General features: G+C 41.1%; 1 protein-coding gene across 1 annotated transcript in view; it reads right to left on the bottom strand.

Annotated features, from left to right (window-relative positions):
* Positions 1 to 17,879, bottom strand: part of LAMA5 (laminin subunit alpha 5) — a 1,615,491-nt gene that overhangs the window by 804,653 nt on the left and 792,959 nt on the right. The window contains exon 20 of the mRNA XM_044090412.1: positions 10,383 to 10,488. Within this exon, the coding sequence (XP_043946347.1) occupies positions 10,383 to 10,488 (106 nt within the window). The remainder of the gene's footprint in view (positions 1 to 10,382; positions 10,489 to 17,879) is intronic.

The raw sequence follows: 17,879 nt of genomic DNA, 5'->3' as shown, positions 1-17,879 counted from the left end.
GTAGGGGGGGGGGGTGAGCGATAGGCAAAGGCAGGAAGATGATCACTAAGGGAGTCATGTAAGGTGCCGCTATTTGAGATATTGTTGGGGTGGGAGACTAATGTCCAGTCCAAAATACTACCGGAAGAGTTACCTTTATTAGGTCTGGGTGGGGAGTTAATTAATTGGGTGAATTTGAAGAGGTTTAAGTTCTGAGAAGTTGTAGATGAGTGAACAGAGGTCCAAGTTGATGTTTACGTTGCCTAGGATAATTTTTTTCATTATTAATGTTAGATGAAAATCAGAAAATGATATCTTTGAGAATGGTGATGTTGTTTCCAGGTGGTATGTAAAGGGCAGCTATGCAAATATTTTATATTTTTGAGGTTGTTGATTTTAGGAGGGCCAAGGTTATTTCAGTGATAGTGAATTGAGTTATAGGGTTGGTGTATGGTATTCATTTTAGAGAGGAGGAAATGGCAGGAGCGAGACCGAAACAACTAGCTCCTATCACCATGGATAATTTTTTACCTCTACCAGTGAAACAGAGGCAATCACAGTTTCCTCGTTCGTCCAGCAGAGGGACGCAGAAAAGAAAGAATTCCTCAGAATGAGCCTCAATGCAACGGAAGATGAGATGCTGAATAGTTTGGTAGTCAACCTTTCGTCTCATTGTTTGAATAAATATGAACGCTCTGTTCTAGATAGAGGACTGACTTTTGTACCAGCTACAGCTGCCAAAGTAAGTGATGTTATGGTTGACTTAAAGCTATTTGCCAGGAAAATAGTGTTGAAACTTTTATTTGATGATTCTCCTGAACAACAGACTACTGTATATAGGAAAAAGTACAGTTGTGCACACTTACCATAAATGTAGGTGTTCGAGTGTATTCACTGTTGCAGTCATTACATTTGGGTTATCTGCTTGCAGTAGCCCTCAGTCAGCCTGATTAACAAAGTCTTGGGTCCTACATCGGTTGCTGTCTCTGCTTCCGTGATGTCAGGTCGTCAGGGGTATAAAACATGCAGCCGACGTCATTACATCAGTTTTTCTTGCCCCAGATGTCAGGATCCCCCCTAATATGAAGCAATTAACTCTATAAATATACAAGGTTATACCTCAAACAAAAAAAAAACAAATACACCAAAAAGCTTTTAAGCATTGTAAAGGAGAGAAGAGGTATAGCCAAAGTCAGGGGGCTGGAGGGAGGGTAACCAGGATTGCAACAGTGAATACACTCGAACATATACATTTATGGTAAGTTTACACAACTGTACTATGTTCTTCGTGTTTCACTGTTGCAGCCATTACATTTGGGTAGATTCCCAAAGCTAAGGCTGGGAGGAGGAATTTAGATAGCATTAGGACCAGCTATAAGGCCCTGCAAAACTGCAGTGGCAAAGCCAGCTCTGGATTTAGAGAAAATTGGCAAATGGTAATGCTTGGTGAAAGTATGTACAGAACTCCAGGTAGCAGCTTCTAGGATGTCTCTGGTAGGTACACCTCTGAGAAAGGCTGTAGAGGTAGATGCAGCCCTGGTTAAGTGGGATCTGATCCCCTGTGGGATAGGTTTTCCATAGTGCCTATAGCAGAAATGAATGCAATGGCCTATCCATTTGGAAATGTTTTGCTTTGAAACAGCCTTCCCCTCTGTCCCTGCAGCAATTGCCACAAGCAGTTGTTCAGATTTCCTTTGAGGTTTAGTCCTGTCCAAGTAGAATCTAAGTTGTCTGTGCACATCTAAGGAGTGCAGTATCCGTTCCCCTTTGTTCTGTGGATTAGGAAAGAAGGTTGGCAAATGAATGGACTGATTAAAGGCCATTCTGGATATCACCTTTGGCATGAAAGAGGGATTGGTCCTGAGGGACACCCTGTCTGCATGAAAGATGATGAAAGGCTCCACTGCCATAAGGGCCAGTAATTCAGATACCCTTCTTGCTGAAGTGATGGCTAAAATAGAAGCTGTTTTCCAAGAAAGGAATTTTAAATCTGCAGTAGCAGCTGGCATGAAAGGAGGAAGGGTGAGTTTCTCCAATACAAAGTTAAGGTCCCAGGCTGGAGTTGGGAGCTCTCCTGGGTGGTCTTAAATTTTTGGCTCCTGTGAGGAACTGCTTGAGCAGTGGATGAGAGAAGAGGGGAAGTTCTGTGTTATAATGAGCCGAAATGGTTGAGGAGTGAATTTTTATTGAGGAAAAAAAGACAGGCCCTTGTGAAGCATCTCAGTTAAGTATTGTAAAATCTGAGGTAAATTGGGCACTGCTGTGCTCATCCCTTGAGATTGGTTCCAGGCACAGAATCTTTTCCGTTTGTCAGCATAAGATTTTCTAGAACTAGGCCCCCTTGCCTCTAAAATGACATCCATCACTGGCTTACCGAGGGATGGTAAAGGAGAGCTTATGTAATTAGGCAGGCTGCTAGGTTCAGTATTTGAAGCTGAGGGTGCAGAATCTGGTTCTCCGGCTGAGACAGCAGGGTAGGAGTCTGAGGCAGGTGTCATGGGGCCAACAGTGACACACTGCGCAGGAGGGGGTACCAGTGTTTGCGTGGCCTGGCTGGTGCAATCAAAATCATCCTTGGTTTCCCTTGTTTGATCTTTAGTAGTACTTTGGAGAGCAGAGGAGGAAAGGCATAAACTGATAGTTTTTTTTCCAGCTGAAGGACAGAGCATCCACCTTCCAAGCTTGTCTGTGGGGAGTCCTTGTGCAAAATTTTTCCAATTGATAGTTCTGGGGGGAGGCAAACAGGTCTATATCTGGGCTCCCCCATTTGCTTGTCGACATGTTGAAAATCCTTGGTTCCAGTTTCCACTCATGTGGGTCCATGAGGTTTCTGCTTAGTCCGTCTGCCAGTGTATTTAGTTTTCCTGGCAGGAATTGAGCTTGTAGATGCACTTGGTAGCTCAAGGCTGTGTTCCACAATGCCATGGCTAGTCTGCAGAGGGGGTAAGAATGTGTACCCCCCTGCTTGTTTATGTACCACATAACAGTGGTGTTGTCCGTCTTTACCATTAATTGTCTTGGAAGAATGGGGTCTTTGAAGGCTGTTAGAGCATTCTGTACAGCTAACATTTCTTTATGATTGATGTGAAGGTGCATTTGAATTGGGTTCCATTTGTCCTGAATGCACTTCCCTGCCAGGTACTCCCCCCATGTATAGTCTGATGCATCTGTTGTTAGGGTTTGGGCGGCAGGGGTTAGTGTGAATGGTAGTCCCTTGTTTTGGTAACAGGCCTCTACCCACCAAAGGGACACTAGGCATAGAAAAGAAATTATAGGAATCATTGCTTCTAGATCCTGAGAATGTTGACACCATAGGCTTTTTAGATACCATTGTAGACTCCTCATATGCAGTCTTGCATATGGAATTAGAAGAATGCAGGAGGCCATGAACCCCAAGGCTTGTAGTATTTGCCTTTCAGATAGCAGGGTTTTTGTGGCCACTTGTCTGAAGTAGGTTGTCAAGTGAATTTGTTTCTCTGGCGTGAGGAAAGCCATCTGGGAAGTTGTATTCAAGCTTGCTCCCAGGAATATAATTTGTTGACAGGGTACCAGGCTTGATTTCTTTTCGTTTATGGTGTACCCCAGACAAGTTAGCACCTTTTGTACAAAAGCCAGATGATTCAAAAGTACGTCCTGGCTTTCTACCTGAATTAGACAATCGTCCAGGTATGGGTATATTTGAATATTTCTTTGCCTGCAAAGAGCAATGACTGGAGCTAGGTACTTTGTGTATATCCTGGGTGCAGTAGATAAGCCAAAGGGCAGTGCAGAGAATTGATAGTGCGTGTAGCCTGCTTTGAAGTGTAGGTATCGTCTGCAAGATTCCCTGGCTGGGATGTGCAGGTAAGCTTCCTTTAAATTTAGTGTTGCCAACCAGGCATCTTTGCTTAGCATAGGAAGCAACTGGTGACGAGTCAGCATCTTGAATTTTGGAATCACCAAAAAAGTGTTAGGATGTCATGAATTGTCTTTTCTGGGTAGCGGGAAAAATCTCTAGTAGAAACCTTGTCCCTTTTCTTCTTCTGGTACCAACTGAATAGCCCCTATGCTTAAGAGAGAGATTACTTGCTTTTGGGCCTCTGCCCACTGATTTGGCGGTAGATCCAGCCAACCGTTTGGGGGTGGTAACGTGTGGAAGTGAAATCTGTATCCTTGGAACACTATATTTAAAACCCATTTGTCCTGGGTAATGAGTCCTCAGTTCTTTGCATGAAGTTCAATCTTTCCCCCCAAAGGGGCAGTCAGTTGAGAAGTGCTTGGAAGTTTTAAAAAGAAGTCATAGAGACAGTTTACCATAGAGGGGAGTTTTATTACTCCCAGATTTGGAAGTGGAGGCCCCCCACTGCTTAGTCCTGTGCATCCCCTGGGACTGAAGCCTGGGTGCTCTGCTGGATCTGGGTTTGGACTGAGAAGGTCTAGAAGAGGCAGGAAAGGACCAGTTCTTACAAGGCCAATGTCTACTAAATCTTGGAGGTTGTACTTGTAAAAAATCTTTAACAGTCTGCATAGATTTAGCTTTTTCCTCCATCTTTTTAAGAACTTCTTCTGCCCTGTTGCCAAACAGGCGGTCCTGATTTAAGGGAGCATCCAGTAATTTTGCTTTAACATGATCTGGCAAGGATTGCTCCTTAAGTCAAGCATGCCTTCTATGTACAGACCCAGTTACCGCAGCCCTCCAAGATGCCTCTAGTGAATCAAAACCACATTGCAATGTATGTTTACCAACTTGTTCAGGAGAATGCATTAAAACCTGTAATTCTTTATTTTCACCACAGTCAGGAATCAACATCGTTTTCTGTTTAAGCAATCCAATAATATGTTGCTGATACTGTAACATATGAAACTGGCAGTTTGAGGCCCTAATGGCCAAAGTTGCAGAAGTGTATACCTTCTTACCCCATCTATCCAGCGCCCTGGAAGCTCTATCAGAGGGGGTAGGATTTTTGGTAGTAGTAGTAGCTGTAATGCCCTTGGGTCCCTGTGAAACAGTTTCAGGATCTGCAGTAGGATTTTTGAAAAGGAACTTGTGAGAGTCAGGAATCCTGTAATATCTATCAGGTTTTATGGAAGCAGGAAGTAAAGAGTCAGGGGCCAAGCTAGATTCCGAAAAGGCATCATCATCAACTATGTCCAGTACAGGAGTTATAGCTAAAGGCTTGTGCTGGGGCAGGAGTAAGAAATCCCTAAGCCTCTTTTTAGAATCAGGGAAATCTTGACTTTCCCAATGAAAATGCTCCCTGAGAGTATGCAAGGTTTCACCAAAAGAGAAATCCTCTGGGGGGAAGCAGTGGGAACAGAGTCCTCTGCATCAGAATCCTCATAAGTAGATAAGGGTAAATCTTGATCATCAGAGGAAACAGAAATTTCAGAATCCTGGTCAGAGGTATCATAAGCAAACTCAGTCCTAGGTCTCTCAGAGGGGGAAGGCCGGCTTCCCATGATTAAAGTAATAAGATCTTCAGTCATTCTTATAACTCATTTTTTAGGCATAGAGGCCTGACCATGCAGTCTGGGCGTCAGTTTTCTAGGCATGGTTTGAGTTTTAGGCCTTGATGAAAAGATGGCGTCGGTTTAATATGCAAGTCAGTAGGCCTGAAAACACCCTCAGAAGCCGGTGCCTGCACAGCGGCTCCGGACCCATACAAGGTAGAGACATTCGGAGGTTCTAAAGTTGAAGCATCTCGTGGCATACCGGACTCTGAATGGGTCTCAGTAGAGGCCTGCGAATCTGAAGTAGCAGGTATCAGGGGATGCGAAAGCACCTCACTGAGTACCGACGAACTGGGCGGCCTGTCTCTGTCTTTATCTTTGTGTTTTTCAGAAAGTCGGTAGTTGAATAGCTTACCGAAGACAAATCAGGATAATTGAACTGAGCACCAAAATATTAGAAGCACAAATATACCAACAATGGATAGTTCGTGGTTTAAATAAGGCAGAAAACCGACAGTGAGGTACGTCGTGGTCAGGGTCTAGGCAAGGAATACAGTACGAATGAAAATCTTTATGAGGTATTTGCTTTCCACAAGAAATGCAATTATATACTTTTACTGACATCAGATTAGAGCAAGAAAAAGTTTCCCCAGTGTGGTACGTAGCTTTTAGTTGAAGACTTCGGTTCTGAAACTCGAAAACGAAAATTTCAGGAGTCGGCCGACCGGCACTTGCAAACTGCTTCTGCTTCGGCCACCGCACGGCAAGAAAGACTGATGTAATGATGTCGACTGCATGTTTTATACCCCTGACAACCTGACGTCAGGAAGAAGAGACAGCAACCGACATAGGACCCATGACTTTGTTACTCAGGCCGACTGAGGGCTACTGCAAGCAGATAACACAAATGTAATGACTGCAACAGTGAAACATGAAGAACATCCAAGTACTTTTCAACCTGTAATACCTGCACATGTAGATCTTTATCTGCAGGCATGTGAACGTGAATTACTGAATACTTTGAATAAACATCATATATGCAGTTTTTATAACCTCAGCGTAGACGAACGTAAAGCCTTAGATGGCCTTATGGCAAATGACAGAGTGACCGTTAGGCCTTCTGATAAAGGAGATGCTATTGTTTTGTTAAATACTGGTGATTATGTAGAAGCTATGAATAAAACACGTTAAATGATCAAGAGGTCTATTTTAAAATAGAATGGTCTAGATTGAGGGTAATTACCAACTATGTTAATGACTGTATATATGAATTGCTCATGAACAGAGTTATAGATGAGACATTATATAAATTCTTTTGGGTATCCTCTCCATTAACACCTATTATTAAGGGATTACCTAAAATCCATAAATGAAGGATAGCTCCGCCCATGAGACCTATTGTTGCTGGGTGGGTGGGTGGGGGCTGGGTGACTGAGGCCTTATCTATATACGTGGAGGGGAAGTTGAACCCGATTGTCTCCTCCATTGAAACAATATTAAAAGATAAGTTTTTTTTTTAAATTATTTAAGAGTTTATTCATCAATATAACATAGTTGATTGTATATTGGTCACAATGGATGTTAAGAACCTATTTACCTGCATACCCAATGAATATGGGATGGAGGCAGTCAGACAAATTTTAACAAATGTTGATTATCCACTAAATTGTGATGTGAACCTGATATGTACATTGCTAGATTTGATTCTCAATAACAATGTGTTTTTGTTTGAGGAACAGTTATATTTACAAAAATGGGGGGTTGCCATGGGCACCCCCTGTGCAAACTCCTACACTAATCTTGTTATGCATTTTTGGGAGAATCAAAATTTGTATGGAAATTCTTTACATAGATGTATTAAGCTGTACAGACGTTTTGTGGACGATGTGTTTATCATTTGGGAGGGAAGCTTTACTTCCCTCCTTGTATATATTGAATATCTAGAATCAACTACTGACTTTCTGTGATTTCCAGTCACATATTCACATACACAGGTAGATTCCTTAGACGTGTCCCTGAAAAGAGATTCTGCAGGGGGAATTATCACTACACTCTATAGAAAGCCTCGTTGGCGTAGTAGTTTGTTAAGTAGAGATAGTATGCATCCAGGACACGTATTTCCCAGTATAGTAAAGAGTCAATTTAAAAGGGTGTCTAGAATCTGTAATAGAGCGCAGGACACACAAATGGAATTTGATGCATTGGAATCAATGTTTGTAGACAGGGGCTATAACAGCAGAGATATCAAGAAGATTAGAGATGAAGTAATCAGCAGAACACTGAAATGATGGATGATGTGCAGTTGGACCCTAATCAGTTAGGTACGGTAGGAATTGGGCAAAGGGATAATTTCAATGGAGCTAGGAGAGGTAATAGGAAGTAATATACTTTATTTGTGACACATTCTTCCAGTAATAGTAAATTAATAAGAAATATTATCCAGAAGCATTGGTCTATTTTGACCCTGGATAGCAAGACAAACCGCATTGTTGGTGATACTCCCTTTATTGTATATAGGAACAACAGTAACCTTAAACAGTTGTTATGCAGAGAAAGAAAGAGCAATGGACTCCTTTAGTCATAGGCTAGGGACCTATTCATGCAGACACTGTGGGGTACGTAAAGGTTTAAGTAAAGAACAAATTTATAGACATCCTACCTTAGATTTCACGTTCCTACCCAGGTTCTATGCCGACTGCACAACGGCACATTTGATATACTTAGCAACATGTGCCATATGCCCATATTTTTACGTGGGCAAAACTACACAGCGGTTAAGGGACAGGGTATATAAGCACCTTTCAGATATGAGGAAGGGTGATGTTAAAAATGCCTTGGCCAAGCATCAGCTAGATTTTCCCAGCCATGATTTTTCTTTTAGGATTCTGCAGAAAGTACATCAAAATGTGAGGGGGGGGGGGGACTATAATAAACAGTTGGAACAGCTAGAATTGAAGTGGATACTGAGAATGCAGGCACATATATATATATATATCCAGGGCTCAATAGTCAGGTAAGCATTAAGCCTGTTTTAAGTGGGCGGAGAAATAAGATGCATAATAGGTTCTAGAAATCTGTAATAGATGCAAAAATGTTTTATTAAAAAAAAAAAAAAATTTTACTTTATCTATCTTCTGTTTTAATTTTTGTTTTTACTCATAGTATTTGATTCTAGCCTAAATTTGCTAAATAACTCTGTATAACTCTACCTTTTAATGTTAATTTTGTAACAAATTTTATTTTATTTTAATTATACTTTATTGTATTTCCTTGTCATTGTTGCTGCTTGGAGCGTTTCTCCCCGGGCCTCTACTGAAAATGGACATGTATCCAGTTAGACTAGCCTGGTCAACAAATGTAAAATAAATAAATAAATAAAATAAATAGGTAGTGGAATCCAGGATTTTGAATGAATGTGATGTCATTTTGGCAACCTTTTTTATGTGTTTTTATTGGTTACAATGAGTTTTGAAAATGTGCTTGTTTTATTAATTTTGTACAGGATCAGAAGAAGCTATTGCGAAAACACTTGTCCTGTTATTCAGTAAATGTTGTATGCATATGAAGATTTTGCTGTGGTTGTCCAGTGGTGGTGTTTTGCTGCAGTTTTGGTTTTACCTACTGGACATTCGGTACGCTCCGGTGATTTTTTTCTTCGATCGAGAGAGGAGGAAAGGGCTACTCCACCACCTTTCTTTTATTTTCTGTCACTTCTTATGATACTTTAGTTGGGGGGGGTGATTTCAGATTTGTGGGGAGAGTGAAGAAGTAGAGCTTAACATTTTATTTTGGTAAGCAGGGGGTCCAAGGTTGGGGTGTACATCTCCAGAAAGGAGAATAGAGATTAGTTTGAGAAGTAAGGCCAGATGTTTTTTTAGATTCTCTAGGGTTGGTGTTGGGGGGAGAGAGGATATAGAGAATGGGTTGTGAGGAACAGAGACTCTATTTGAGACGATGAGGAGCTTTCTGTTGGAAGAGGAGAGAATCATGGCAGTGGTAGAGGTGAGAAGAAATATAGGCTGAGTAGGAGGCTTTGGTTTTAAGAAGTGAACAGGATGTGTGGTAGCATGTGGGGAATAAGAGAAATTTGGGAGACAAGTAAGGTGGTGTAGCAGATAAAGGGAGGAGGAGAGAAGGACTACGAGTAATGGTTGAGCAGGAATGGCGTGCATGGTTATTTTTGGGCAGTTGTACCTGGCTGGGATTGTTAGATATAATATAAGAGGATATGGTGATAGAAGTGGAATGAGAATATATACATATATACTTTTTTTTTCCCAAATGCTCATGGACAACGTATGGACTCATGGAATAGTGGACTACTTGAACAGTTCTTTGGAGGTGGAATCCACAATGCGTTTAAGAGGGTGTGGGACAGACGGAAAAAGGGTGAGGTGGAAGACAGTGATGAAGGGGAGTAAAATGTACATTTGTGTGATGGTAGGCGATAGTATGCCTCTCTTGTTTGCCCTTGAATGCATTCATCTCCTACCATCACACAAATGTACAACTGTAAGATAACATAAACTATATTTTGACTATGGCCTCCCTGCGGATGAAAAGTACCCCTGAAATAAATGAAAAGATTTTGTTTTGGCTTAGTGGAGTTAACCTGGTTAATAAAACCCACAATTAAATAAATAAGTCATGTCATGTTATGAAGAGATTTAAAAAGCATCACAGAATGCTGAACAACGTCAAAGCAAAGGCAGTAATGAGGTGAAGACTTGTGACAAAATGAGCGCTACTCCGATATTCGATATTACAACTCGCCACTACTTACACCGCCAATGTAAAGATGAAAACGACTAAGTATTAAAATGGCATCTCTTAGGCAAGAATTCAACTTGCTGATTAAGTTATCATCCTTAAAACTGCAAATATTAGATTACATTCATAGGGGTGTTTCACTTAATTATGCTGTTATAGTCCAGGTACGTTCTACTTTTATCTGTTATGCCAAAAAGCCTTACCTTGACAGCCAAAGTAGCTGCCATTTTGCAGGTTGAAGTAACCCCGTTCACAGACTGAGCACGTCTGGCCACAGACATTAGGCTTACAGAAACACTGTCCATTTCCCTAGAAAACACATCAACAAGAAACAACTTAGTATGCATCACAGAGTCCTCTCAAGAAATTCAGCTTTCTAGGTAATGCAATACCTGGAATTTTGTAGCTAGATTAAAAAAAATGCTTTATGTTGTTAGAGTGCTAACTATGGTAGACTTTGTACATCTAGTGTTAGTTTTATGAAATTTATCTTTTAAAAAGAGTGAGGTAGCAAACAAAAACGTCTAACAGGTACTGTTTGTCCCTTCTTACTCTCCATTCACAGGAACAATGTACTTTATACAAGTCACTCTATATCACTTGCAATACATGCGATTATAACAGAGAAAAAAACATGCACACAATCTCTCTGATTTCTCTGCCTTGACTTTGCAGAGTAAGTAAGATATACCCCTTGGCTTCATGACAGCAGGGTTTTCTTTCTTGCAGACCATCAGTGCTCCACTTTCAGTTTTCTCTTCGACAGACAGAAAGAATGTAAGTAACATTCTCAGGTCAACTGAGTTGTTCCACTTTCAGATGGGTCGACAATACACACAGGCATTCTATGACACGGAAAGAGGAGGGGTGTGAGAAAATAACCTGAGTATAGCTTTAGTTTTGAGTCTGAATCGGGATTTACTGTAGTTTAATCATTTGTTTTGGATAACAGGAAAGCCTAACTAGACAATGAAAATTTAAAGAAAAGATCTGGGAAGATAAGTTCTGGGGTAATATTAATTAGTCTCAAACAACGAAAAAACCCCACAAGAAGAGCAGCGTTCCAAAAGATATAACCAAATAAACCAAAATCAGATAAGGAACGCTGTGACTTGAAAATGAAAGTAATAGTTCAGTAATCCACTAAGCACTGTACACTCGACCATAAAGTAGATACTCCAACTTAATGTAACAGAACGTTCTTTAATCAGTGAGCGCTTTCACCCCAATAGGGCGTCTCATGGGTGGGTTTTCCATGTTCTTGTGGACCTTGGGTAGGCCCTTGAGTATCGGAATGAGTGGGTGATTAACCTTGAGGAATTTATAAAAATCCTTCCTAATTAGGTTACTCCTCAACAAGTCATCAATAGTGTCAAAAACTCTAAAGACCTTCATCATAACCTCATTTATATCCAATTTCGTGTAGGAGTTGTCCATATTCAATAACAAATTCATACTACTCACATAATCATGTGTGTTCATTATTACAATAGGCCCTCCCTTATCCGCAGGTGTTATAACAATGCTACTATCAGTCCTTAATTCATTCAAAGCTCTCGTCTCACAAGCAGTTAGATTCTTTCTCCTGTTATGTTTCTTACCCTCATGCTTAGTAGAATAATAAGTATGTAAGTCACTTTCAATCAACCGTGAAAATGTTTCCAAGACTGGATTTAGCTGGGGTATATATGTACTAACTTGTCTGAATGTGTCTGTGACCCTGTCATTATCACTGGATCCAAATTCCAGTTTCAACTGTACATTTCTGATAAACATCTTAGTATCAACTATACTATTAGTAAGTTCACTACCCCTACTGGGTATAAAGGAAAGGCCTCTGTTGAGGACCTGCTCCTCATAGGCCGTCAATTCTCTGTCTGATAAATTAACGACTAAGGATTCCCTCCTTTTCCCCACATTTTCTTCAGTGTGGGTCCTGTCTGTTCTGTGCCTATTATTTTCCTTTTTTGCCTCCCCCTGCTCATGGAGCGAGACCTCCCTCTGAACCGGGGGGACTGTATAGGGAAAGGGACCTCCTGTCTAGGTGCTATGGGAGTAGTATCCTTCCCATTACTAACAGGAGCATTTCTCTTTTTAACCGATGAGTCATTATTTATAGTATTAAAAGAATTAACTAAACCTTTGACATTACTTGAGCTGTTATTCCCTGCAGATCCTGTTTTCTTATTAGTCTGAATGACCGTAGGATAAAGATTAATACTATTGTTACATTCACCTTGATTTACATCTAGGATCACACTATCAGTATTGGGTACATCATTAATCATAACATCCTTGTCAGGCAATGCATCAGTATTATTGAAAACTCCGGTCATATTACCAGTCACTGTTATCTCATGTCTCACTGGCTCCCTCTGTCCTTTAGTATGGCTGCTGGTAGCAGCATGGGTGGTCACAGTCCTGGGCCAAGTGAAGACATGACCATGTTTAAAATCGATAATGTCTCTCTCAATCTTAGTCTTTTTTTGGTTCAAAAGTCTTCTTTCATACAGCAATACATTGTCCATAAGTCTCTCCAAACCTAATGTTTTTTTAGCAGTCTTATATTTCACACCAATGTCATTATACTTTTCAGTTACTCTAGTCCTAAGTAATTCCTCCTCCGGACCATGGTATTCTATCAGTAACTTCATGTAGTTGAAACTCAACTCCATGTTTAATCTCTGCCATTTTAAAAGTAATTCTGGGAAGTTATTACCTGAGGTAGGCATCTTCAACACGCGCAGCCCTCTAGGTATAATCCGTTTGGTGAGACAAGCCTCAAAATGCTGCCGTTGCAGCTGCAACCTCTTCAACTTCAGGAAATCGTCTTCTAGTGATTCCAGATCATCCGCTAGTGTAGTTAAGTCATCCACATCAACTCCTTCGTTTCCACGATCTTCATTAGGCTCAAACATCAATAAAACATTCTCGGTGCCAGCCACACAGTCCACAAACCTCCTTTCCGTGTCTCTAAGCGTTTCCGGTGCATAAGCCAGTTCGATGTCATCACCTCCGTGCATACAAGCCATGCCCTTCGTGTGAGATGCTAAAACGGATAATCTCAAACAACGAAAAAACCCCACAAGAAGAGCAGCGTTCCAAAAGATATAACCAAATAAACCAAAATCAGATAAGGAACGCTGTGACTTGAAAATGAAAGTAATAGTTCAGTAATCCACTAAGCACTGTACACTCGACCATAAAGTAGATACTCCAACTTAATGTAACAGAACGTTCTTTAATCAGTGAGCGCTTTCACCCCAATAGGTTTTGAATATGTTTTTAGATGTATTTTAAATATGTTTATACATATATAATGATATCACCTGTTGGATACATTTTGTTTATGTATTGTACATCAGATGTTTATATAGTGTGATGTTAATACTATTTTTATCACTTTTATTACGTTCAATTAACATTTTAATTGGTTAATTAACTCTGGATATATAGGACTGTGCTTTTTGCTTGCTCTTTGTACAGTCTGATGAAGCCCTATTGGGGTGAAAGCGCTCACTGATTAAAGAACGTTCTGTTACATTAAGTTAGAGTATCTACTTTATGGTCGAGTGTACAGTGCTTAGTGGATTACTGAACTATTACAATATTAATTAGTATTAAAACTAAATATATATAATGCTGCAGTGGTACGGCGGTAGCGTTGTTATCTCACAGCAAGAGGTTCTCCCGTTCGATTCTCGGCTTGGCTTGGGAGTGCCTTCTGTGTGGAGTCTGCATGTCCTCCCCGCGGTTGGTTAGCGTCTATAAGACATGTGTGCGTAAATGGGCGTGCCTTCGTTGAAGGTTGGGTGTCAAGCTGGCACTTCTGCGTTTCGTAAAAAAATCTACTGCCAATCATTAGCGGACCGGAGTTCCGCTGTGGCGACCCCTTACCGGGAAAAATCCGAAAGACAAACAACAACAACATTAAAACTAAATATATAGGCAGAGAATACCTATTAAAAAGCTTTCATAAGAAATATAGATTTTAAGTGCAGACTTTTGGTTTAACATTAAGCAAGCATGTATACCTGCATAGAGTTCATGGTAATATTAACTGAATTACTTGTTGATAAGTATTGTTGCATAAGCCAATGAAATCTACTGACATCATCAAAAATCCCGGAACCCGGAATCACTGTACCCCCCCCCCCCGCACACCCCCTGCTAAATATATATTCCAACTCTGAGATCGCACTACAGTGAAGGAAGGACAGATATTCCCATCTTCACTGTACCACGATCTCACAATTGCGATTTCGAGTTCCAGGATTTTCGATGATGTCAACATTTGATTAGATAAGCCCCATTAGCCTGATGAGTCTGATTTCATTGTCTTATGCAACAATACTCATCAACACGTAATTCAGTTAATATCACCATGAACTCTATGCAGGTATACATAACTGAAACACATAAAAGGAGCAAGGCCTTAGGAAGTCACCTTTGAACAGGTTTTGGATGATTCACACTTAATTTGAGTAAGAGATGGGAAAGAGACAGAGTGATACGGAAACAGGATAAGAAAATCAGCATAGCATTCTACCAAGTTATAGGAACAGACAGGCACAGCATACACAGCTAAAGAAAGCGGCAGCGACAGTCAAGAAACAGCTAAGGTAATGAGAAGTAAGTTACAGGAGGACCACAGAGATAACGGTTAAAGGACAAGAAGTTGGTAGGAACAGGGATAGGAGACAGGCTAAATAACAAATGAACCATAAGTGACAACATTATACATATTATAAGCCCACTGGAAAAGGGACAAGGATCCACCTTTGATGATGGTGACCCTGGATCAATTAGCAACTGTGGAAGATGAATGGCCAGCTGAAGCGGGTGGACATAAATAGCTGATGGCCAGCTTGCTTACCTTGGAGGTTAGTCTAGGGGATTCTCAGCACTATATCGGCGCAGTGGTGCAGTGATGGCATTGTTGCCTCTCAGCAAGAGGTTCTCCGGTTCGATTCTTGGCTGTAGTGCCTTCTGTCTGGAGTTTGCATGTCCTCTCTGCAATCGTGTGGGTTTCCTCTGGGTGCTCCGGTTTCATCCCATGTTTCAAAGACATGCGTCTGGACAATTTCTCCCCGGGTATCTGCTGAAAACTGGCTTCATTCCAAGCTGTACTTTCCAGGTAAACAAATGTTAAATAAATAAATAAATAATAAATATCGCTCTCTGTTAGAGACTAGAGAAGAGTAAAGCATCACACATATGTTTGTGCACAGAGCGGACTGGCCAGGCATTCTGATGTATCATGTTTTAGCTCATTTTGATTCCTGGGAAAAAGAGTAGGGCATACAGGGAAAAAAGACCCTGCCAAAAGAGTGACTGGCACTGCACTGGGTCACCTCAGACTCATGTCCATCCCTGAAAATGGGCAAATGTTCTGCCAGTTGTGGACTCAAAGTGGTGCCCTGGTCTTGGACCAAGCTGAATACTATAAGAGGGGGATTAGGAATTGTAAGGATAGGCTTTGAAAGCACTAGGGTGTCCAATTATCCAGAGAGGGACCCCCCCCCCAAAAAAAAAAAAAAAAAATCATACATCTCAGGTCTCATGATCGAAGTCAGCTAAAACAATAATTATAATGGCAAAACTACAAAGAGAAACAAAAAGGAATTAGCTTCAGTAATGGAAACATATAAATAAAGATAAACACTGATTGTAAGCTAACTAATAAATTAACAGCAAATTAGGATTGTACAACATTTAATTATACTTGTCATTTATACCACAGTTATTTATGAATTCTTATGGTAACTTTTTTCTTATGGCCTGTGTGAAGGCATTTTTATTGGGTCATTTTCTGAAAAATACTGACAATCTATTACAGAATTTACTTCTTACTACCAAAACGATCTGCCAAAAAGGAACAGTTACCAAATCTTTCTTGGCATCTTTGTAGTTGGCCAAGCCGAGAAGGTTACATGCAGGACTAGACCACTGTGTTAATCTCGACATAGATGGGCATTCTGAATAATAGAAGAGTCTGTTTATGAGTCTCAGTGAGACCATATTAACGTTTTGCCTGTTTATTTCACAGAAAGCAGTACAACAGGGAATGAACTGGGAAAACTACTCATGCACCAATACACTGGCCCAACGCTTCCTGGAATTCATTATTTCCAAAGTCCTGGACCAGCTCATTCTTACTCAATAGAGGAAGCAACATCCTTGACCTGGTTATTACAAACATGGGCAAACGTTGCTCTACACCAACAGTCAATTCCTCCCTGGTTAGATCCAACCACAAACTAATCACCATGGAAATCCACATCTCACCCACACCCCCCGCAAAGTTAACCACAATGAAAAACATCTCCAAAGCTGACTTTGGGCTCCTAAAAACAGAGGTGGCTAACTTCACGGCACCCATGTCAATGGAAAATAGATGCATGACTACTGAGTCATACACTAATGCACTGTACGAACACGTACATAAATACATGGAACTAGCCATACCCAACACAACCAAGACACTCTCCTCCAAAAAAGGAAGCCAATCTGGTGGTCCCCTACCATTAATAAACTCTACAAAAGAAGAAAGAAACTGTTGCAGAAAAAGGTGAAGTCCCAAGACTGGAAAAACTCTCTTATTAGCCTCAACAAAAAGTTGAGATCCCTCATCAAAACCTCCAAAGCCAGGTATGAAGGCAGAATTGCACCAGACGCTAAAAACAACCACAAAGCCTCTATAGTTATATCAAGAATCTCCACAGCAATACCCAGGTTTGCTCTGAATTACTGCACAATGGTACCCCCTATACTGAGCCAACAGATATTGCCAACACTCTCTCCCCCCTAAAGGTCCAATCAAAATACCGGAAGAATGCCAGGCACCCAGCATTATTGCAGCACAGGTTAAAGCTGCATTGTCCAAAGCCAAGAATACAGCTTCCATGGGACCTGACAATATCCCTGGAAGTGTTCCACATGAACTACAAAATGAACTGGCACCACATATGTGTGCCCTGTTCAATCACAGCCTCATCTCAGGCTTTGTCCCTACCGAATGGTGCACTTCTACAGTTATCCCTCTCCATAAAGGGGGAGCGACTACAGACCTTGGGAATTATTGCCCCATTAGCCTGATGAGTCTGATATGTAAGGCTATGGAGCGCATCATCATGTACATAATTAACAAGAATATAGGGAATCTATAAACTCTAGATCCCATGCAATTTGGTTTTGTGAAAGGTAGATCATGCCTGCTCAACCTGGTTGACTTCTTTGAGTCAGTCACCAGAGCTGTGGATGAGGGAAAGGCAGTTCATATAGCCTAGGCCTTTGATACCATTCCCCACTCAGGAATTATTGATAAACTCACCAAACTAGGCATCAACCTCTATATCACTAGGTGGGTTGCAAATTGACTCACAGATAGAACCCACAGTGTGAAAGTAGCAGACTCCAAGTCAGACTGCCGATTAGTCACGAGTGGAGTCCCACAGAGATCGGTCATAGGTCCTCTCCTGTTTGGCATCTACTTCTCAGAAGTCCAGGCCAACACAAAGGGACTCTGGCTGACCAAGTTTGCAGACAACTGCAAGCTGGGAGCCATTATTAACTCCCCAAGTGATGTAGACATCCTGCAGAAAGGCCTCACTAAGATCAGTGACTGGTGTCGAAACCATGGCCTTAAGCTTAATGCCAAAAAAGGTGTCGTCATCCCCTTTGGGAGAAACTCAATTCCC

The sequence above is a fragment of the Protopterus annectens genome, chromosome 12.part0, assembly GCF_019279795.1.
Source record: "Protopterus annectens isolate FY-2018-M chromosome 12.part0, PAN1.0, whole genome shotgun sequence".
NCBI classification, from domain to species: domain Eukaryota; kingdom Metazoa; phylum Chordata; order Ceratodontiformes; family Protopteridae; genus Protopterus; species Protopterus annectens.
The sequence above is the reverse complement of the archived record's forward strand: the minus strand, read 5'-3'. Positions and strand labels throughout refer to the sequence as shown.